Raw genomic sequence first — 23,350 nt, forward strand, 5'->3', positions numbered from 1 at the left:
AGATTTAGAAGCAGGGGAGGCTTCTGTTGGTGAATCATCGTCAGATTTCTTTCTTCTTTTCACTGGTGATGGAGATACTTCTGTTGGTGAATCATCAACAATTTTTCTTCTTCTTTTTACCTGGGTTTCTTCTACAATTTCTTATGTAATTGTCCGCTTGATAGTTCTAACCATTTTTTCTCTTCGATTGAATGAATAAAAATTAGGTTAGGAACTGATGATTTATGTAATTGATTAGATCAGGAACTGATGATTTTTCTGTAATTAATGATTTCCGAAATCGTTTTTCAGATGAGTTTGATTCGGAAGAAAGAAGAGATAGAAGCGATTAGTAAAGAAGAAATTGAAGGAGCGGTTTTGTAACTGAAGAAACAAGAGAGAAAGAATCGAAAATGAAACTGAAAATTACTTTTAACGTGTCTATGGGTAGATAGGTAAAGAAGAAGAACGAGATATGCATCCACATGTGAGTGGTGAGGATAGACAAGTAATTTTGACTATTCAAAAGCTTTTTGGACCTCCGATTAATTACCTTTTGGCGCTGGACTACCGGTTAAACGTAGTCAGGTATTCTGGATGAAATAGCAAATTCCTCAGATTCTTGAGGTTTGAAATCTGCGGGTTTTGTTCCACCATTATCCAAGAATGTATATTTGTCTAGTGTTAATAATCTTCTTTTCTTTACCTTTTCTTATAAATTCTACACCTAACGATGTTGATATCAGCAAAATAACAAGAGGTTCATCTCTTTCTTCTAATGAAACTAGTCCTTGTCGGTTTTCTCCTTCGGATAACATTGCTTTTGGCTTCTACCAGTTACCATGGTCTCCCGATCAATATACTGTTGGTATATGGTTTATTAAATCGTCTCATAAAACCCTAGTTTGGACTGCTAACCGTAAAGATCTTATTCCAGCTGTGCACAAACCATCTTCAATCATCTCCACCAAGGAAGGGAAGTTAGAACTGCGGATAATGCCAGAAAATAAAGATAAACTCTTGTTGTCTGATGTAGCAGAACCATTGTCATATGCAAAGCTGCATGATAATGGAAATTTTGTTCTATATGGTTCGGATTCTCAAATTGTGTGGGAAAGTTTTGGTTATCCTAGTGATACACTTCTTGGCGGTCAAAAGTTAACTTAGAGCTGATCACCTAATCTCCCATTCAAGTGAATAAAGATTATCAATGAAAAGGATTTCTGGTGTTGTTTGTATTTTCAATGCGTATGATAACTGTCAAACTGTAATATACAATAGGCCAGCAACTCCGCTAGCAGCCCTCAGTTTAGACACTACTGGTATGCTATATCTCACAAATTCTAATGGTGCGATATGTCAAATTATTTATGAAGAAAAGAATGAACGGAGAAATCTCAAAGACGGAACTAGTGATAATGTTATATACAGAGCAACATTGGATTCGAGTGGAGATTTTATTTTGTACAAAGAAGGATCCATTGACATGGTTATAATGACATAATCCGTTGACATGGTTATCATTTTTTCTATCAAACCCAAACGACAATGATATTAAAGCCAATATTTTGGTGACATGTTCCTCATATAAAACTCTAGGTTCCTACTAAAAATGAGAGTATTCCTAAATACGAAACTTCGCCATTTACAAATTTTAATTTCAAGCGTTAATCTTCGACGGTTGATATTCAAAATGGTAGATGATGGTCTTATACATCTCGGAATGCTCTCATTTTTGGTGGGAGTGTAGAGACTTATAAGAAGAATATGTCATCAAAAAATTAGCTTTAATTTCATTGCCGGTTGGGTTTGGTAGAAAAATGGCGCTAAAATGTCAAAATTATGTCATTATAACCATGTTAACGGATCCTATCCCAAGAAAAAATTGATGGAAATGTTGGGGATAATGAAGAATCTTCCTCTAGTTTGGTACTACTATGGACATCTAATCAATGGGATGTCACTATTATATCTAGTAATCGTTATTATTTTTTGTCTACCGTTAATGCAGCAGATCGACAAGAAATTGAGAGAAGAAGAAGAGAGTTGCGAGAGATTTGATTCAAGCATATGCGCAAATGTAAGCTTCATTGGTTATTATAGATTATGTTTGCAAGCATGTTGACAGTTGGTAATCCTAATTACAAAAATCACCAAAAAGACAAAATATGTCAGGCTCATTTTACATTTCACCAGTGCATGATTGTATCTGACAGACGAAGGTTGTGGAATAATCTTGGCATGTCATTCACATCAGAAACTGACAACTTTTATTATCATCCCATCAAAATTTAGAAGATATAATGTGATCATGAATACTCACTTGTGCAATCATGCAAAATATGTAGTCTTCTAACTCCTCTTAATATTATTGCTCTTTGACATTCTAAACTGCTCCCTTGTGTCAAACTGTTCCAGAGTATCAACTCCTGAAAACACAGCAGGGGTTGTAAACTAAGGAACTTTGCCTAAATAACTTGGCTTACACTTCCACACCAATGTCCTCCGCACAATTGAGAATTTCAGACTGCTTCACATTTTGAGTTCCAGAAAGAGAAAGCAAATATGACGAAACTTCCTTGCAAGACTTAAACTGCAATCCGTCTGGGCTGGAAATCAAAGAAAGCAAACCAAGAAAATTCATGCAAAGATCAGAACAAAACAATCAATCATAAGCTAGTCACAGAACACTGTAAATATTACTGTTTCTCTCTAATTAATATTGCTTCTGAGCAGTGGCAAATTTCGCTTCATCAGCTAACATTGACAACAACTTTGCTTGACCCCAACTAAGATAGATGTAAGCCTAGCTAGGATAGTACAATAATAGCAAATTGCAGCAAAAACCCCAAGAAAACACTATTGCCTCCTTTGGCCAGCTAAGGTCTGGGAGGCAATTGCCCCCAGCATCTTCTCCTCGGCTAGCTATTGCCATGGGGCAAATGCCCTCCATGGCCTTGGCCGGATCCGCCATTGTCACTACTATAGTTTAAAAAGAACACTAATCGTCTCCTTTGGCCAATTAAATCCTGGGTAAGCGTATGCCTTCCCATAGCTTTAGCTAAACTACGACTTCGGTGACAAATTTTGCTTCAATTCCTAAAACACAATAACACTGATACCATCAATGATATACTGCAAGATAGACTCATTCTCAAAAATGGTTTGTTATGTTCTGTGTATAGAAATCTGCCATCGTGGATGACGACAGATATCACACCCAAAGGGATGATAATATGAGTGTAAATTGCAATTTGCAAAGACTAATTAGAGAACCAAGTAAACTCAATGCAGCATATGAATTGAATAAAATCAATACAACATACTTTGTACATCATCATGTGTTTACAGGTTCAGGTACACATAAGCGCAGTCCCGTGACAAGGGCAGTACAAAATGGGGCAAATTGCAACAGAAACCCCTACAAACACTATTGCCTCCTAACTTCGGAAGGCAGTTGCCCCTAAAGCCAGCATCATCTCCTTTAGCAAGCTATTGTCTTGGGGCAAATGCTCTCCATGCCCAGCTAATTCCTGGGTGGGCATATGCCCTCCGAAAGCTTTAGCTGGATTGTTTCTACAACTATATTATTAAGTGATGAAGTTTGAATTCAATTCTAAACCAAAAACACTTACAGTGACATACTCTAAATAAAAAGGGCAAATGCCCCCCAATGGCCATACCTTATGTATCTGCGACAGAACAATGAGAATTTGCCGTCTTTCTTCCTCACGCTAAGCAAAAGCTTCCAGCCAATTGGGAGAAAATCTCCAAAATCACTTGCCTCAACAATTTTCCTCTTCTTTCTTCTACTACCCCAAATCCCTTCTAATTCTTTCAGAAACCCTAATAAATCATCTTCACTATTTAATTCAGCTGTTCTCTTTTGCAATTCAGAATCAAATGGGTCTCTCAAATTACCCAATTCAGAGAAATCAATAACAACCCCGTTACAATTCACAACTGGAAACTTCTCCACACCAATCAAGTTCAAGTCTTTTTGATGAATTAGACCTCTGGGGCTGTTTCTTGTAAACAACTGATGAAGTAAAGACACAATTTTCTTGTTTTTTTTAGATTCTGGATCGAAATCAGTAGCAATAGATTGATTTTTATGTGAATTATTAGGGTTTACTGATGAGGATGATGATAATAAACGAAGGCGAGAGTAAGTTTGTTTACGACTACCTGCACTTTCGTTGAAAATGGAACGATTGATTACTGGGTTTATGATTTGATCTTCAGAGTGAGTATTAATATGAAGATTACTACTGAAAGATTGATTAGATGAAGACGATGATGATGAAAGGGATGATAATGAGTGAAGTTCAGATTGAGATAAAAGTCGTAGATCAATTGTTGGAATTGAATCGAGATTTAAGTGATTATTTGATGATGAATCTATTACAGTCGCCATTAGAGAGATAGGAACCAGAGAGGATAACTTTGACGGCGATGTTATTTTAGAGCCTCTATTACATAGACAGAAAAGAAACAGAAGGGTATGGGTGTAAAGTGAGCGTAAGAAACTACCGGTTTCTAGAAGATTTTATTTCAACTTCACAGTGAAAAGGAAAACATTTAGAACCCGCACCCAGAGATAATGGGCCAACAATTAACTAATCAACCGGAAAATGATAGATTTACCGAGGAAAACACGGGGGAATATCCCCTAACAAAATCTAACCGGATAAAAAAACTTGTAGTGGCCCGTTGTAAACACCCAGAAATTATCATAGGATAATGTGGAGACTAATCCCAATACACAATATAATTCTCTGTAAAACTCTAACTCTTTCTGGGAGGAATTTCTCCTTTTATAGACTAAGCCTGACATATAAGTGTCGTACACGTGTACTCCACTATCTTTTTTAGTAAGTCTCCTACTATTAGTCGTACACATGTACTATTACAGTTAGGGTTATTTGGACACCCACGAGTTATCTCTTTCGGGGCAGCCCCGTCTTTGGGACAGCCCACTTGCGTCGCGTCTATAGTGACCCCAGCATTGTTAATGGTAACCTCGGTTGGCACTCGGGGTTCCCATTACTGTCCTCGGGTTTGGTCAAATTCCCTTGTTTACATTAGCCCCCTGACTGTGTTGTTAAGGCTTGTAGACTTGGAAATCAGTCATAGCTTGTATTCAGAATGCGTCTATGAGTCGTTGTCTCGGCATATCTTCTTGCCTTATTGGAGCCCCCTGTTGACCAGGACTTCGGATCCATCTTCTCGTTTTAACTTGGAGCCCCCTGTTGATCGTGACTTCGGATTTGGATGTATATCGGTCGGAGCCAATCTTTTGAGAAGACTTGGGGCACAATCAGACTCGCTTATGTTGCCTCATTAAAACCTTGTCAAGAAAAATTCAGTGGGACAAAACCTCAACAGAGGAAAAAGAGTACAACGCGACAAGTCCATGTAAAGTTACTTTAACGAAGTTTGCTTCTCTTTGAGTCTTTGATTTCCTTGATCTTCTCGGACATAGATTCTTCATTTGTTTAGTCACATGGTTATACAGTTTTGGCTCTTTGTATTTACAGTAGATGCTTTGTCTCGGGAAGTAGTCGTCATAGCTCGTGCAGGAATGTTGTCGGGAAGCGTCTAATACCTTTAATCGCTCGGTCTCTTCGTCTTCTCGACTTCAACGTTGATAGCTTCCGATGTACATCAGACGAAGCCCCCATTCTTACTTCTTCTTCGTGGTCAATTTTGGAGTAGTTATAGCAGTCCCTTGTATCTTCTCTTGGTGATGTGTTACCACCTTCATGATTTTCTCTTGTGTTGGTTGGATTCCTTTCAGTTCTTTATTCCAAACTTTATTTATCATCAGTGGGGTTCATCTTGCATGGTTTGCTCGGTTGTCGTATGATAGTAGGAAGATGTTATAATGTATATGTTAAGCTCTTGTTTCATTGGTCTGTCGAAGAAGCTGTTAAGATTCAATGTTAATTCTCTAATCTATCCTTGGAAGTGATTGCTTTTCCATGACCGTACACCTTCGTAGTTGATCGTTTTATCAAGAGTTTAGCTGATGGCATAAGGATAGGTGTGAACACGTAAATCACGAAGACATCTATATGTTCACAAACAATGTTCGCACTCCATGTACACACTCGTACTGATGAAATGATTGTATTGATTCCTTGGCTCAAAACCTTTGGGTTTATCATAGCCTCATCTAATATCATCACTAGAGGCGTTCACATAGAGGAAGATAAAGAAAACATAGTACAAAAGTAAAATCCGTGGAGTAACAAATGAACGTAAAGTACTGAAATGTAAATAAGACTCGGATTTACGTGGTTTAGCACTAAGGCCTACATCCACGGGGTTGTCGTTTCACTATGAATTAGATGATTACAGAGGTAGTTGAATGACTTTGGAGTTTACATAGGTCTGTGAATTGTAAAAATATAAACTTACACTCACAATCCTCCTCTCTCTCCTCCTCTCTCTCCTTTTTTTTCGATCCCCTTTCTCTTGGTGGAGAGGGGGTATTTACAGGGTTAGAGTGTGGGACCCGTTTCTGTGGACCGTTGGAACCTTATCTTCTTGTGCTTTGTGTCCATCATGCGAAGGTCTTCGTTCTTTGCTCGATCACGCAGAGTCATCCTCGTTCGTTCCACGGGTTGATCGATACGTATACTGCTTAGAGTGTTTAATGCGGGTAGTTGAGGCGCATGCTCGTGTCAGACAAGTGTCTTCTGCCCCTGTCACATCCGTCTCAGTCAACCTTCTCTTCACCGTTGATCTTGGCTTCTTTTGGGGATGAGATAAAGTAACTCTTCGGGAGTTATTTATTGCTCCGCAGTACATCGTGTTTTTGGTACATTTTTTAAATTCTGCCCTTGGATTTGTTCGGGCGAAGATCTGACGTTGACGGGATGGGCTTCTTGGCTGTGGGCGTGTGTCATCATGTTTTGATGATCTGGTCCGCATGCTCTCCACGTGTATTCCTACATACACGTGTTTGATGATGAAATATGTACACACAATTTGCCCCTTTTCTTCGGGCTTGAGTGTTTAGTGGGAGCATTGAAGAAAACAGACGTTACATATTCATCCTCTCTCCTAATAACTTCTCCTAGATAATTGGGTACGTTTCTTACTCGTGCATTAACTTCTCATTTAATGGGCATGTTTCCCATTCCTCCATTAACTTCCTTCTCTTTCTTTCGAGTATATTAAGGATAGGAGAAAAATTAATTTCATTCTCCTTGAAAATTAATTTCATTCTCCCTGTCAGTCTTCATTATTTGTTCTTCAACCATTAAATTCTCTCTGCCCTAGTATTAATCACGCTCGTTTCTTCTTTGTTTCTGGTTTGATGTCTTCTCTTAATTGTTTGTGGTGGTAAGGTTTCTTTTGTGGTGTTTTAAGTTTTGTGTTGACTGTAAATTTCCTGCTGCTGTCGTACCTTATTTGTGATGAAGAACCTCTTTTGATGCATGTATGCTAGTTCTGTAAATTTCATGCTGCTGTCGTACCTTATTTGTGATGAAGAACATCTTTTGATGCATGTATTCTAGTTTGCCCCTGTTCTTCTTCTCAAGTCGAGGAGGCCATTGTTTCAATTGTATTGGTTGAACTTTTAAGTTTAGGGTTTTAGGGTATGCATGCATGTATGCTAGTTTTAGGGTTTCTGGGCTATGTTGAGATGAACTGCTAATTTTGTGGTTTTTTGATCTTTGGTGATGCCCTCGTGTTTGCTTCTAACTTGGTTTTGTTGTATCTCCTCGCAGCCATGTCTGACCGTCCGCGAATTCCTTTTCAAACTCCGGCTTCCAATCTACCAAGATCCCCTCCACGTAGAGAGTCTGATACATATCCACTTGGGGGAGATTTCTCTAAATTGTCGCAAGTGGATCCCCGTGGTAGTAAAGTTTCGTCTTCTTCTGGGACGAAGCCCTATCCTCCTAGGAAAGGGGATCCATCGAAAGGTCTTTTCGGGTCTCGATACGCTGCCGGCTGTGCTGCTTCTCGTCCTCGTGATGACTCTAGGTGTACGCAGACACCTCCTCATGGTGGCGCCTTCGATATTCCCCATCTTCGTTCTATAGTGCCCGTGCAGAACCCTCTGCCACCGCCTCCAGTACTTTCTTTCAAAGGGAAGAACTCCAAAGGTGTTGTGCCGAGAGCCGAATCGTCTAAGAATCCTCCTTTAAAAAGAAAAGCTTCCGAAGCTTTTGTTGGTTCGTCAGATCCCGTGGAAGAGGATGAGGCTTCCCCGGTGATACGCAGCGTTTCGGTCAGCAAGAAGAAAGTCACGTTTAAACATATTGACCTTGAAGTTTTCAAGGAAAAGCATGAGCTTCAAGCCTTCGAGGTTCGTTTCTATGCCCCTGAGGATGATATTACTTACGAGCTCATCTCGAAGTATCAGTTTGATGAGTTTCACCTGTTGACTACGGTTGGAGCCTTCGAGGCGGGTCTTATGCTGTCGTTGTATAAGTCTGGTGATTCCTTTTATTATGACGTGCTGGCTGGTCGTGAAGGCTCTTCCACCAATACTCACAGTCGTTCCGTGTCGCAATTATCGGGGAACTATCTCTGTGCACTGAGGGAATGTTATCTGCGGAGTAAGGGGGATACGAAGATGACATGTTACGTTCCAAATCCCGCTGAGAGGGAATGGTATACTCCTGAAAACTTCAATAACTCCTTTGGGGATTATATTAATAGCAGGAACCGTAAACCGTGGAGTGTTAGCCTTCGTAACCTCGCTGCTCCTCGGGGCGAAATTCGTCTCTTAGGTGAGGTGAGTGATGCCAAACTGAAATACGTTCCAGGCACCGAGGGGTCGGGTCAGCGGAAACTTTTTCCCGCTCGCGAAAGGATCAAGCGTGACCATGATTATGAGTGTCACACCACTGTTATTGAAATTGTTGGTCCTTGGGCGTATGGTTGGATTCCCGGTCCGCGCGGTTGGCGTCCTTCTGAGAGTAGCAGGCCTCGTGAATCTCCTCTTGCTCATTATGGAGATTTATGTCCCTGGCGTTTAAATTTCGAAGGTATGAACTTTCCTTATGCTCTCGACGTTCTTGAAGGAGACGAGGAGGAAGGTTCTGGTGCTATGCTTCCGTCGAAGAGTGCTGCTACTGCCAAGGTATGGTTATTGCAGATTCTGGCCGCGCCCTCTCCTTTTCTCTTTGAAAATCAGGCTGTGTATGAGGAATTAACTCTTTTTGTGGAACGTGTATTTATTTGTAGGTGTCGAAAAAGAAAAGGATTGGGCCCAAGCAGCCTTCTACCATTGTGACGGGTGAGGCCGAGGTTCATGAAGAAGTCACCAGTCCAGTGAACGAAGAGTTCGCCGAGGATGAGGAAATTTCTGATGGGGAAGAACGCACTGATACTTCCCCCCCTGATGTCGAGGAAGAGGTTGGTGCGGGATGTGATGGTGTTGAAGGGAGAAATAATACCGTGGTGGATGACGAAGGTGTTATCGCGGACATGTCTGCTCCTGCTGGTGAGGCTGCGGAAACTCTTCCCACCATTTCTCAAGAGTTCTCGTTTGGCAGGATATATTCTGCGGGGGAACTCTTTGACGATGCCCTCGATTTTCCCGAATACTTTTCTTTGCTTTCCCCCAATGATGATTGGGATGTGCTCGGGGGTTCTGGTAAGGAAGATGTTGCTGTTCAGAATGAGGGCGCGGATGATCATAATGCGCGTGGTGATGCCGAAACTTGTGCCGATGGGGAAATGTCATCAAAGGGGAAGTCTGTGGTTGACTCGTCGTCCGAGGATTTCCCTCATTCGCTGATGTTTGAGGGTGAGGATGCCATAATTGATTGGCTCAATAAAAAGAGTCTGTTGTTTGTTCCTCACCCTGCCCCGGTGGTTGCTGGTGAGAAAGATTTTGATGCTTATACCCGTCGGATGATGGAACTATCTCCCAAGGCGCGTGTTGCTTAGATGTGGGGGAAAAGCTTGAGTGTTCCAGAGGCTACCCTCGTATCGGACCCTCCCTCTTCTGTTGCTGACATGATGGCCATAGCCGATGGGTACCAATATGGTTTTCCACAGCAGCGTGTCTTGGAGGTAAGTCCTCGTACATATCTCTTCGTGACAATTGAATCCTTCGGTGTAATAATGTTTGCCGTTTGATGTGTAGATGATGACGAGTGAGCATTGTAACCATGTGTTGTATCAATTCTTTAAAGAGAAATCTTTGAAGCTGGAGGCTAAGCTCCGTCACAGAGAAAAGGCATTATCTGCGGCTGAGGTGGAGATAGAAGAACTGAAGAAAAGCCTTAAAGATAAAGAAATGTTGGGTGAAGCGGAGGCTGGTCTTCGTTCAGAGCTTGCCTCCGTTCGTGCTGAGTTAGAGCAAACTCGCGGCCAAGTTTCAGCTTTCACAGGTTTGGTTCTTCTTCATCTTTTATCCCTCGTAATTCCTCTCTACTACTTAGTTGTTCTGTCTGAGTCTCCCCACCCTATCTTCAGTGGGTGGCGTCCCCGAGCTGATATGGCTTCGAAACGAAAGGGCACGGCAAAAATCTCGTATTAAAGAGCTGCTCGAAAAAATTAAGAGCGAAGCCAAAAAGTGGGACGCTCGAGCTGAGGGATGGCGCGCAAGGCATGTTCAGATGGTTGATATGCAGAATCTGTATAATCATGACCGTACTTTGTTCAATGGTACGCTGTTGTGGACACGTGAGAATCTGCGGGAATCCCGTGAGCGTAATTCGTTGTTGGAGTCTAGAATACATCTTCTGGAAGAGGAATTACAAAAGGCTCGCTCCCTTCCTTTTTCGGGAATTAAGGAGAGTATGCTGTGTCTTACTAGAGAAAGGGACGATGCCAGAGCCGAAGTTGGGGCTCTCAGCAAAGCCCTTGCTGCGTCTCGCGCTGAAATAGCCCACCAGGATGAGTCTGAGAGGAATCTTGAAGTATGTATGTACAGACTTAGCAAAGGGGTAACAGAGATAAACAACGAAGTCAACCACCTTCGTCATATGGATTTGATGAAGCAGGTAGAATTAGATGCCAGTCAATTTACTCTCACCAACCTTCAACTAGATTATAAGAAATTATCCGAGGAATATGACTATCTTGATGAAGCGCGAGATGCGGTTGTTAATGAGTATGAAGAGGCTTCGGCTTGTGTCGAAGGTATAACCTTATTTCGTCGAGTGTGATTGTGTCTTTTCTGTGCTAACTCCCTTGTGTTGTCTTTTTCAGAGCTCGAGGGACAACTCCGCGCTGCAAATGAAAAATTTGAAAAGGCTCAATCTTCCTTAGCGCAGTAGGAAGAACAAACTAATCATTTTAAGAGTTTGGCGGCATCCCGCGAGGAGGCCGTTGGTGCTGCTTCTAAAGAAGTGAATCGTCTATCGTCGTTGTTATCTCAAGCCCACCAGCGGACGACAGTTATTATGAATAAGGCTCGGTGTCAATTGGCTGAGGAGACAAACAAGATGCTGGATAAGATTGAGCTTGGCCTTAAGACCGAGCATGGCCTCGTCAAGAGCTATCCGCGTCGTCCTGTACCTGCCTCCTTGCCTGGATCCTCGGGACCCTCATCTGGCGGGAGCGTCCCTTCAACTCTTCGAAACAACCCTGCTGATGGGGCGGCATCATCTAAGTAGAGACCGCGGCATCATTAGCCTTCCGTTAGATTTTGCTAGTATTTTGTAAAAAGAATATTTTTGATGTGTTTTCCTTGAAATGGCATTGCCGCTTTTTGTAACCAACCTTTATGAAATAGATCATTCTTTTGATATACCTGCAATATCAGTTTGTTGTTTATTTTAAGCATTGTGAGGAAGGACACTAAAAACAAAAGAAGAGTGTTTTAAGTGTTTGGGTGCGATACCGAAGGGAGGTACCTTCGTGGTCGTCTTGAGACCTGTCACCCCGCTGGCGAACCCTTGGCCAGAGGATTCCCAGACGGTGGGGGTCGAGGCAACGTTCTAGGATATGGGGTTAAAATATTTACATACACCCATTCCGTCGACCCGTTGCCTTAAGATTGGTTGGGTATCTCTTTCTGCTGGGTGCCTTCCCCCCGGTCTTACACTTATGGACACTGATGGGAGAGCCCTGAGAGATTGTAGATTGACTACTTTCCCCAATATTGTTGATAAGTTTTGTTTACTCGAATTTCAGAAAGCTTGTTTGATTGATAGGTTGAGGCCTGCTACTCCTCGTCCAGAGATAGAAACATGTAGAGCGGTTACGCTGCCTTCTTCTTCTGGTATTCTTCACGCAGATGCAAAGCTGCGTTGCTCCTATGGGCAGTACGGTTTGAGCCACTTAGCATTCCAATGATGTCGGAGAACCTCTCCTTTCAGATTGCGAAGATGGTAGGAACCGTTTCCCGCAATGTCGTGTATTATAAAAGGTCCTCCCCACGTAGGTGCTAGCTTTCCCCATTTCTTTTCTCGTTGATACTGTGGGATTGTTCTTAGCACATACTGCCCCTCTACAAAATTTCGAAGTTTTACCTTTTTCTTGTACTCCCTTGATAATCTTCGTTGATAATTTTCCATCTTCTGCAATGCTGCTTCCCTTCTTCCTTCCAGGTCGTCCAATCTCTCTAACATCATGTCTGTTGTGAGATTTTTCTCCCATGCTTCAGTCTTTGTGGTTGGCATGAGGATCTCTGTTGGGATGACCACTTCAGCTTCATAAGTGAGGAGAAACGGGGATTCCCCAGTGGCAGATCTTCGTGTTGTCCTGTATGCCCATAGCACATTGTGCAACTGTTTACACCATCGCCCCTTATGTTCGTCTAATTGCTTTTTGAGGATAAGGGCGAGGGTCTTGTTAGTGGCTTACGCTTGTCCGTTGCTTTGAGGGTATATGGGGGTGGATTAGTTCTTCCTTATTTTGAAAGTATCGAAGAGCATGTCTATATTTTTCCCTTATAGCTTCTTACCATTATCGGACACGATTTCTTCTGGTATGCCGAACCTTCAAATGATGTTTTTGAATATGAAAGTAAACACATCCACGTCCCTGATCCTGGCTAAGGCTTTAGCTTCCACGCATTTACTGAAGTAGTCTGTGGCTACTATCAAAAATCGTATTTTCCCTGATCCTTCGATGAAAAGCCCGACGATATCTATGCCCCATTTTGCAAATGTCCACGGGCTACCTACAGAATTTAACGTTGTTGCTGGCGCGTGTATATTTTTGGCGAAACGCTGACATTCTTCACATCGTCGGGACATTCTTGCGGCATCCTGTATCATTGTGGGCCAGTAATATCCTTGCATTTTTTCTTTGTCGGCTAGTGATCTCATGCCGCTATGATTCCCTGCGTCACCATAATGGATGTCGTTTAGAATTCGATGCCCCTCTTTCCTGGACAAGCAGCGTAGTAACGGTCCGAGGAAGGATTTCTTGAACAGGATTCCATCCCGAAGGTCATATCTTCCTACTTTGGAGAGTATTTTCCTGGCTTGTTTATGATACGCGGGTAAAGTTTCTTCTTAAAGAAACGCATGGATCACCCTTCTCCAATCATCTTCATTGCTAAAATCTTCGTCTTGATTTGCTCTTGACAGGATATCCTCTTCGTCAAAATCGTTATGGATGTCTTCTCCTACCTGGTCTTCGATATTTTCTTCCACTGTATCTTGATTGGTAGCGAAGGATAATTGTGATGCAATCGAAGGCTCGTATACCCTTGTTATCTTAATAGCTTGGACGCTTTTGTCCTTCAGCATGGATGATATATATGCTAGGGCATCCGCGTGCCTGAGATCCCTTCTACATAAGTGCCGGAACTTGATGTTCGGAATTTGTGATGTCAATGTTTGGACCAAGGCCATGTAAGATGAGAGGGTGTCGTCGTACACATTGTACTCGAGCCCTATTTGTCGTATGACAAGCTGCGAATCACTTGTCAGTCTTACATCGGTTACCCCCATCTCTATTATTTAACGGAGGGCATGTACGACTGCCTCGTATTCGACGATGTTGTTAGTATGCTCTTTGAATTCTAACCTGAGTGCCTGTACGATCCTTTCTCCGATTGGGGTGGTGATGACGATGCCTATTCCTGCTCCTTCCTTATTTTTGGAACCATCGACGAAGACTTCCCATTGTCTTTGACTCGCGAGTTCGAGGATATCCATTGGATCCTTGCTTTCTTCCTCGGCTTCTGGTATTCCCTCAATCTCCTCGTCGTTTTCCAGGGGGAGGTCTGCTAAGAAATCCGCCAAAACTTGGGATTTTCAGGAATGTTGAATTTCATGAATGATGTTGAATTGATCCAGGTGGGTGTTCCACTTGGCTATTCTGCCCACTTTTCCTGCGCTTTTAAGGACTGCTTCCAGTGGTGCTTTGCATGGGACCCGGATGAAGTGAGTTAGGAAGTAGGTTCTCAGCTTTTGAGTAGCTCATACCAATGCTAGGATAAGTTGTTCGATCTTCGTGTAGTTCCTTTCTGCAGAATTGAGGGTCTTACTGATATAATAGATATACGGTTCTATCTTCGTATTGGTTTTTACCAAAACTGCGCTAACTGCGTCTTCCGTCGCTGCTATGTATAATGCCAAAACTTCATCAGGATCAGGCTTCTGCAGGATTAGAATTGAAGCCAGGTGTTCTTTGATTTTCTGGAAGGCCTCTTCGCATTCTGCGGTCCATTCAAACTTACTCCCTTTTTTGAGAATATTGAAAAAATGTTTGCATTTGTCCGAGAATCGGGCAATAAATCTGCCCAAGGATGCTATGGACCCATTGATCTTCTGCACTTCTTTTAAATTCTTCGGGGACGGCATTTCTACTATGGCTTGAATCTTCGCTGGGTCTACCTCAATTCCCCTTTTTCTTACCAGATATACGAGGAATTTCCCTGAAGTGACACCAAAGGTGCATTTCTTTGGGTTTACTTTCATGCGATGCTTCCTCATTGCTTCGAAGATATCTCTCAGATCCTAATGGTGATCTTTGCGCATCTTACTTTTGACGAGCATGTCATCAACGTAGACTTCTAAGGTACTACCAATCCATGGCCTGAAGATAGCATCGACCATTCTTTGGTATGTTTCCCCTACGTTTCGAAGTCCAAAGGGAATTCTATTATAGCAATAAAGGCCATGTGGGGTGTAGAATGCTGTGTGTAGTTGATCTTCTTCTGCCAGGGCTACTTGGTTGTAACCAGAATATCCATCCATGAAAGACAGCTCTTCGTATCCTTCTACTGCTTCAACCAGCTGATCTATGTTCGGCAGGGGATAGCTTTCCTTTGGACATGCCTTGTTGAGGTTAGTAAAATCGATGCATATCCTAACCCCTCCATTTTTCTTAGGAACGACGACCATGTTGGAGATCCATGTAGGGTACTTGACTTCTTTGATGAACCCCGTTTCTAGTAGTTTCCGAAGTTTTTTTTCCACTGCCTTATGGTACTCCGGTGCCACTTTTCTTATTTTCTGCCTGAAAGGTGGCGTGCCTGGTTTGATGCGCAGCTCGTGTTGGATTATTTTCGGGTCAATCCCCGGCATATCTCCTAGCTTCCAGGTGAATACATCCGCGTATTATTTAAGTAATTTGGTTAAGGAATCTTCTCTTCTTTCGTCCATTATGGTCCCTACTTTGATCATCTTCGGGTTTTCTTCCGTTCCTATGTTGATTTCTTTCACGGGCTCTACTGGTGTGAACACCGGCTTCGGATCTCCGAGGAATGGGACGTTCTTTGATTGCTATTTGGTATGTTTCTGTCCTTTGTTGGCTGCTGAAGTACCTGTTTCTGTGTTTAGGACATTATCATCCTTTGTCCAACCCCTCCCTGTGGTTTCCTTGAGGAACAGGTCTATGGCCTTTTCTTTCGCGGCTTTTTTTTTTAATTCTTCGTGTTTTTTGCTGATCTTCTTGTTCGTTGTTGATACGATCCTGAGTGGCTTGGCACTCTCTTGCAGAGACCCGATCTCCCTTGATTTCCATCACTCCCTCAAGTGTAGGGAACCTGAGATATTGGTAGTAAGTTGCCGCCACTCCCTTGAGTTTATGTAACCACTTTCGTCCGATAATGGCGTTGTAGGGGAATGGGGCGTCAACCACGATGAATCGTGTTTCTACTTTCATGGGTCCGGCGTTAACTTGAAACACGATGACTCACAATGGCTTCGTGGGTGCCCCATTGAATCCGTAGATGGTGTAATAAGAGGTCATCAGCTGTTCTTCATGGAGTTTCATTCGTTTGAATGCGTCGTAAAATAGAACGTTTACTGAGCTTCCCCCGTCTATGAGGATCTTTTTGAGGTTACATCCAGCCACTGGTAGTGTCAGGACCATGGGGTCGTTATGGTCTTCCATATCTTCAGCGTCGAAGATAATAGGTGAGTCCATCCACTCTTCGTGCTCGTCCACTTCTACACCATCAATCTTATACAATTCGCAGTGGTCCTCGAACTGTTTCCGTAGCCTCTTTCCTATTTGTGATGTAAGTGAGGGCCCTACGGCTTCAGAATACGAGATGGTATTGATTGTGCGGTTCCCCTCTGGAAGTTGGACTTGCTTTGTTCGTTTGGATCTGTCCTCGATGACCTCCTTTCGTATGTATTGCTTGAGTTCGCTAGCATCAATCAATTTTTGGATCATTATTTTGAGGTTTTTACATTTCTCGGTCTGGTTTCCGTTGAAGCAATGATATTCACAGTAATCTTTAGACTTATCGGATCTAGGGGCTGTTTTCCCTTAGACCATGGCCACTCCAAATTTTCCCTTCCTTTGATCTCTCGCAAGATCCGGGCATAGCTAGCATTGAGCTTCGTGTAAACTTGATCTTCGAATTTTCGATCGTCTTTTCGTCGTTCATCCCTTCGTTCCTTCCTATCTTCGTGAGGTCGTTCTACTGAGCTATTCCTTTTGACCCCATTGGTTTGTTCTGCGGAATTGGTACGGTGAGACCTCTGCGGGTACGCCCTCGGGTTTTCACGCTGGATTTCTTCAAGACGAGCGTGCTTTTCAATAATTATTCGAAGATCTCCTTCTGTCTTAGGCACGCTTCCATAAATCTCAACAAATAGTGGACTCATTCGGTCTAGTCCCCACTTGTAGCAGTTGATACTTACCACTGGGTCCACACTTCCTATGGCTTGGAAGATCTTGTGCCATCTGTTAGTGTATTCCCTCGTGTTTTCCTTGTAGCCAATTGCCAGCGAAAAGAGCTTATCCATTCCGGTGTTAATAGCCTTGTTGTACATATAAGTTCTTAAGAACTTTTCTGCGAGTTGATCGTAGGAGTGGATGGAGTCCGGCGGCAAATTATCAAACCAAGACAATGCCGATCCCTTCAGGCTTGATGGGAAGTATCTACAGAGTACGGCGTCGTTCTGAATCCATCTGGCTAAGACGCGGTTATAATACAAAATATGTGCGGCGGGATCACTGGGTCCATCATAGCATTCAAAGGTCGGGACAAGGCACTTCAGCGTAATAGGGGTGTTGGCCAGGCGATGAGTAAGGGGCATGTATTTAGCCTCTCTCATGACCTCTTCTAACCTTCCCCCGCCTTGTCTAGCTTTTAACTGTCTGATCTCGGCCATAATTTCATCACGCAGCTCTTCCATCGCACGGTGGTGCCCTACGCTCTTCTGCTCGTGATATTCTGACTCTGCGTCATTAGAATCCGGGTCGGACACGCTACTTCCCCTAGCCGCGTCTCCATTAGCTGCTACGGTGACTCTTCGGTCTCGATTAGGTTCTGGTGCCTTTGAATTGGCTTCATCAAGTTGTTGGATGGTCTTCGTACTTAGGGAATCCGGTCTTTTAAATCTTGGTTTTCTCTGGCCAGCAGAGCTACAACATCTGCGTAAACCTGCTGGCTCTTCTTCAACTCTTCAAGCTCAGCCATCAATCGATGTGATTGGTTTGACCCCTGATTGGGAGTCCCATCTCGTGCTACTACGGCCATGGTGCCGCCTTCTTCTACGGTCTGTACTAAAGGTGGTAGAGGTTCAGCTTCGATTGTTGGCATTTCCAAATCGGGCTGAGTGCCCATCTGCGGTGTTAGAAACGCCGACACAGTTTGATTCTGATCGTTTGTTGATGGAATTCCGAAGGTTGGCGGGTGCGCGGGTTGATGTGTTCTGGATTCATCCACCTTTTCTTTTGGCTGATGAAATTGATTCGTAGTAAAAGTTTTGCTGGCTTCTGCAGCCTTCAGGGTTGTCGCCGCCGTACTGTACTTTGTCGCCGCTGCTCTGAGAGTCGCGGCTGCAACGGAGTTAGCGTTCATTGGAGAAGTGATTTCCGCGGTATCCTGCCTCTGACTAGTCATTTTGGCTTTGTCCCCTTTCTGCTTGCTTCGGGTGATGACCGGGGTTGTTCTTGGTGCTTCCTTTGACGAGGCTTTGGATTTTCCTGCTTCCTGCATCTTTTCCATAGTGGGTCCTTTTGTCGCTTTCTTTCTGCACAAGGGAATTTCAAACAGCGAGAAACAGAAATGTCCGTGCGGATCGGGTTAGTTTGCGAAATACCTTACTCCAAGACAGGGAAAAACTGCCCGAGGGCCACAGAGAAAACTCTTAGGGAGGCTCATTCGATTAAAACACATGAGTTAAAATACATGGGCTAAAGTCTTATTAAAAGTGTGGATTCATTGAAAGTACGTGGAAACGCGAGAAGATCCCTTTTTAAAATGCATGTAGATCCTTTGAAAATTTACGAAAATACACCGGAAAAGACATGTCCGTACGAGATCTAAAAAAATGTAAATTCATGGATCTAGGTAGTAAATCTTTTAACCAGTAAACGAATATACTGTCGGAGCTATCGAAGATAACGGGTGCGTTTTTTGAATATGGTAAAGTTAAAAGATAAATACTGTCAGAGCTAATGAAGCAGAGCAATCATATGCTAGTTTAAGATGAAATCACAGGATAAGATAAATTTTTTACCGAGACGAAGTCCCTGTTTCTAGCGCCAAATTGTGAACACGTAAATCACGAAGGCATCTATATGTTCACAAACAATGTTCGCACTCTATGTACACACTCGTACTGATGAAATTATTGTACTGATTCCTTGGCTCAAAACCTTCGGGTTTATCATAGCCTCATCTAATATCATCACTAGAGGCTTTCACATAGAGGAAGATAAAGAAAACGTAGTACAAAAGTAAAATCCGTGGAGTATCAAATGAACGTAAAGTACTGAAATGTAAATAAGACTCGGATTTACGTGGTTCAGCACTAAGGCCTACATCCACGGGGTTGTCGTTTCACTATGCATTAGATGATTACAGAGGTAGTTGAATGACTTTAGAGTTTACATAGGTCCGTGAATTGTACAAAGATAAACTTACACTGACAATCCTTCTCTCTCTCCTCCTCTCTCTCCTTTTTTTTCGATCCCCTTTCTCTTGGTGGAGAGGGGGTATTTATAGGGTTAGAGTGTGGGACCCGTTTCTGTGGGCCGTTGGAACCTTATCTTCTTGTGCTTTCTGTCCATCACGCGGAGGTCTTCGTTCTTTGCTCGATCACGCAGAGTCATCCTCGTTCGTTCCACGGGTTGATCGACTCGTATACTGCTTAGAGTGTTTAATGCGGGTAGTTGAGGCGCATGCTCGTGTCAGACAAGTGTCTTCTGCCCCTGTCACGTCCGTGTCAGTCAACCTTCTCTTCACCGTTGATCTTGGCTTCTTTTGGGGATGAGATAAAGTAACTCTTCGGGAGTTATTTAGTGCTCCGCAGTACATCGTGTTTTTGGTACATCTTTTAACTTCTGCCCTTGGATTTGTTCGGGTGAAGATCTGACGTTGACGGGATGGGCTTCTTGGCTGTAGGCGTGTGTCATCATGTTTTGATGATATGGTACGCATGCTCTCCACGTGTCTTCCTACATACACGTGTTTGATGATGAAATATGTACACACAATAGGTGAGGCGGCTAGCTTGTTCTTCATCATTAGTTCCATCTCCTCCCCCTTCTTTTCTTTTCGGATTTGGTAACTTGCTTCACGCAATTGGTTGCTCCTTCCGAGATTTCAAGGCTGACCAAATCAAAGTCTTGTGGCGTTCATCTCTTTGGTTTTTCTTTTCCCACAGGCTTAGTCTTGCATTAGCAACTTCAAATAGGTTGCTGCTGTTATTCGTGATGGAGATGATCGTGATGCTGTTTCGATGGTGCTTAGTCTTTTGATTAAGGCTTAGTCTTGCTTAGTCTTTTGATTAAGTGGATTTGAATTTTGTTTGAGTAGGTTGCTGTTATTTGTGATGGAGATGATCGTGATGTTGTTTCGATGGTGCAGCCGAGAGGAGTAGAAGCATGGGTATTCTCTGTTGGAATATTTTCAACGCCGCTAACCAAAGGGGGGTCCTGGGGGGCATCGCCCCCCAGGCTGTGGTCGAGGCAAATAAGAATAGAATTCTTAGTGTTAACCAGTATGTTATGCATACTGATGATGACCCTAAAACTTATGCTGAAGCCATGAGTTCTAGAGATGCAAATTTCTGGAAAGAAGCCATCAATGATGAAAAGCATTCGCTTTTGACTAACGAGACTTGGGTATTAGTAAATTTACCTCCTGGTGCTAAAGCAATAGGAAGTAAATGGATATTCAAGAGAAAGTTGAGAGCTGATGGTGAAGTTGATAAGTTTAAGGCAAGGCTAGTTGCCAAGGGTTATAAACAAAGACATGGTATTGATTACTTTGATACATATGCTCCTGTTGCCCGCATCTCATCCATTCGTTGCTTGATTGCACTTGCTTCTATTCATAAGTTAGTTGTGCATCAAATGGATGTCAAAACTGCTTTTCTAAATGGGGATTTAGAAGAAGAGATATATATGGAACAACCTGAAGGTTTCATATTACCAGGCCAAGAGAAGAAAGTTTGCAAGTTAGTGAAATCTCTCTATGGTTTGAAGCAAGCCCCTATGCAATGGCATGAGAAGTTTGATAAAGTAGTTTTGTCATATGGTTTTGTGGTGAATGATGCGGACAAATGTATCTATAGTAAGCATGATAGTTCTGCTTGTGTGATTCTCTGTTTGTATGTTGATGATATGTTAATCTTTGGGTCTGACATATCTGTTGTGGAAGAAACAAAGAAGTTTCTTAGTTCTAACTTTGATATGAAGGATTTAGGAGAGGCTGATGTAATCTTGGGAATTAAGATCCTAAGAAAGGGAGATGAGTTGGTTTTAACTCAATCTCATTATATTGAGAAATTTCTCAAGAAATATGGTCACTTTGATGACAATCCAGCACCTACTCCTTTAGACCATACTATCAAGTTAATGAAGAACACCGGCCGTACTCATGCTCAACTTGAGTATTCTAGTGTTATTGGGAGTCTTATGTACGCTATGCATTGCACAAGACCGGACATAGCCCAAGCCGTGGGAATATTATGTCGTTTCTCAAGTAATCCAGGATATGAACACTGGAAAGCAGTTTCAAGAGTTATGGCTTACTTGAAAGGAACAATAAATTTTGGTTTGCATTACCAAGGCTATCCCGCTGCACTAGAGGGGTACAGCGATGCTAACTGGAACAATGTAGACAAATTCCAAGTCAACTTCTGGATGGATTTTTACATTAGGGGGTGCTGCTGTGTCTTGGAGTTCCAAGAAGCAGACTTGTATTTCTGATTCAACAATGTTGTCAGAATTGATAGCTTTAACTGATGCATGTAAGGAGGCAGATTGGCTTAGAAACCTACTTATGGAAATTCCTTTTTGGAAGAAGCCAACTCCGGCGGTCTTGATTAATTGTGATAATCAAGCTACAATCTAATATCTCTAATAAGACTTATAATGGAAAGTCTAGACATGCAAGTCTTAGACACTACATGGTTAGGCAACTACTCAAGAGGGGAGTAGTTACGGTTAACTTTATTGAATCAAAGAGGAATTTGGCAGACCCATTTACGAAAAGTCTACCAAGTTCAGTGGTTTCAATAAAAAGGAAAGAAATGGGACTAAGGTCTGTGAAGGAAGTTTGATCTCCCATAGCAGAAACCCAACCTATGTTTTGAAAAGGATAAACAAGGTTCAATGTGGTACCAACAAGTTATGGATGTGGATTATGGAGCACTAATATAAAAACTTCCCATTTCTTATTAGTGCTGGTTTCTGCAAGAAAATAGGATGGATGTAAATCCTTAATGAGTCTATGATTAGTAAAAGGTGTATCGCAGAAACACCTTCGAGACTTACCTATATGAGTATGGAAATAAGGCTGTTTCCTAAGAGAAGAAGACCGTTCTCTAAAGAAGACTCATGAACAAGGATATAAGCACATGGCCATTAACGTGCTTGGCTACAGAACACATGATTTTATGAAATCAATATGTGTGGAGACTCCGGTTTTATCATAAGGGGTACTTGGTTCAAGACTGGTTTCACCATAGAACCTCGATAAGGCTTTGAGTTTCTTACACTAAGTGAAGGTTCAAATCCAAAAAATACCTATCATTTATGTGTTGATTTCAACGATGATGCTTAGTCTCAATTGTGCTTGAACTACGTTGGCTTGATCCCACTCGGGTACGTAGGCAGTCACTTCGGTGATGCAGTCACTCTGATTTAAAAGTTTTAACTTTGTTTTATGGTTTTTGAAAATAGGGGGAGAATGTTGGAATATTTTCAACGCCGCTAACCAAAAGGGGGTCCTGGGGGGCATCGTCCCCCAGGCTGTGGTCGACCTGACAGGTATTGATTACTTTGATACATATGCTCCTGTTGCCCGCATCTCATCCATTCGTTGCTTGATTGCACTTGCTTCTATTCATAAGTTGGTTGTGCATCAAATGGATGTCAAAACTGCTTTTCTAAATGGGGATTTAGAAGAAGAGATATATATGGAACAACCTGAAGGTTTCATATTACCAGGCCAAGAGAAGAAAGTTTGCAAGTTAGTGAAATCTCTCTATGGTTTGAAGCAAGCCCCTATGCAATGGCATGAGAAGTTTGATAAAGTAGTTTTGTCATATGGTTTTGTGGTGAATGATGCGGACAAATGTATCTATAGTAAGCATGATAGTTCTGGTTGTGTGATTCTCTGTTTGTATGTTGATGATATGTTAATCTTTGGGTCTGACATATCTGTTGTGGAAGAAACAAAGAAGTTTCTTAGTTCTAACTTTGATATGAAGGATTTAGGAGAGGCTGATGTAATCTTGGGAATTAAGATCCTAAGAAAGGGAGATGAGTTGGTTTTAACTCAATCTCATTATATTGAGAAATTTCTCAAGAAATATGGTCACTTTGATGACAATCCAGCACCTACTCCTTTAGACCATACTATCAAGTTAATAAAGAACACCGGCCGTACTCATGCTCAACTTGAGTATTCTAGTGTTATTGGGAGTCTTATGTACGCTATGCATTGCACAAGACCGGACATAGCCCAAGCCGTGGGAATATTATGTCGTTTCTCAAGTAATCCAGGATATGAACACTG

General features: G+C 42.4%; 1 protein-coding gene across 2 annotated transcripts; it reads right to left on the bottom strand.

Moving 5' to 3' along the window:
- Positions 1-2,050: 2,050 nt before the first annotated feature.
- Positions 2,051-4,472, bottom strand: LOC113286817 (methyl-CpG-binding domain-containing protein 8-like). Of its 2 annotated transcripts, none has more exons than XM_026535442.1 (2): positions 3,663-4,472; positions 2,051-2,583 (listed from the first exon to the last, which is right to left on the bottom strand). In XM_026535442.1, exons 1-2 carry the CDS (start codon positions 4,394-4,396, stop codon positions 2,568-2,570), a joined length of 750 nt encoding a protein of 249 aa, XP_026391227.1. In that variant the 5' UTR covers positions 4,397-4,472; the 3' UTR covers positions 2,051-2,567. The 2 variants fall into 2 exon arrangements, with proteins under 2 accessions (XP_026391227.1, XP_026391226.1); XM_026535441.1 differs by having other exon boundaries at positions 2,051-2,588.
- Positions 4,473-23,350: the final 18,878 nt, after the last annotated feature.

The sequence above is a fragment of the Papaver somniferum genome, chromosome 6 (assembly GCF_003573695.1).
Source record: "Papaver somniferum cultivar HN1 chromosome 6, ASM357369v1, whole genome shotgun sequence".
Classification (NCBI taxonomy): Eukaryota; Viridiplantae; Streptophyta; class Magnoliopsida; order Ranunculales; family Papaveraceae; genus Papaver; species Papaver somniferum.

What these genes read in the sequence shown, in the direction of transcription:
- LOC113286817 (XM_026535441.1), bottom strand. Translation starts at nt 4,396, where the DNA reads ATGGCGACTGTAATAGATTCATCATCAAATAATCACTTAAATCTCGAT. An exon ending in TTCTGTCGCAGATACATAAG is followed by an intron (nt 2,589 to 3,662) that starts GTATGGCCATTG and finishes TTTGATTTCCAG; the next exon opens with CCCAGACGGATTGCAGTTTA.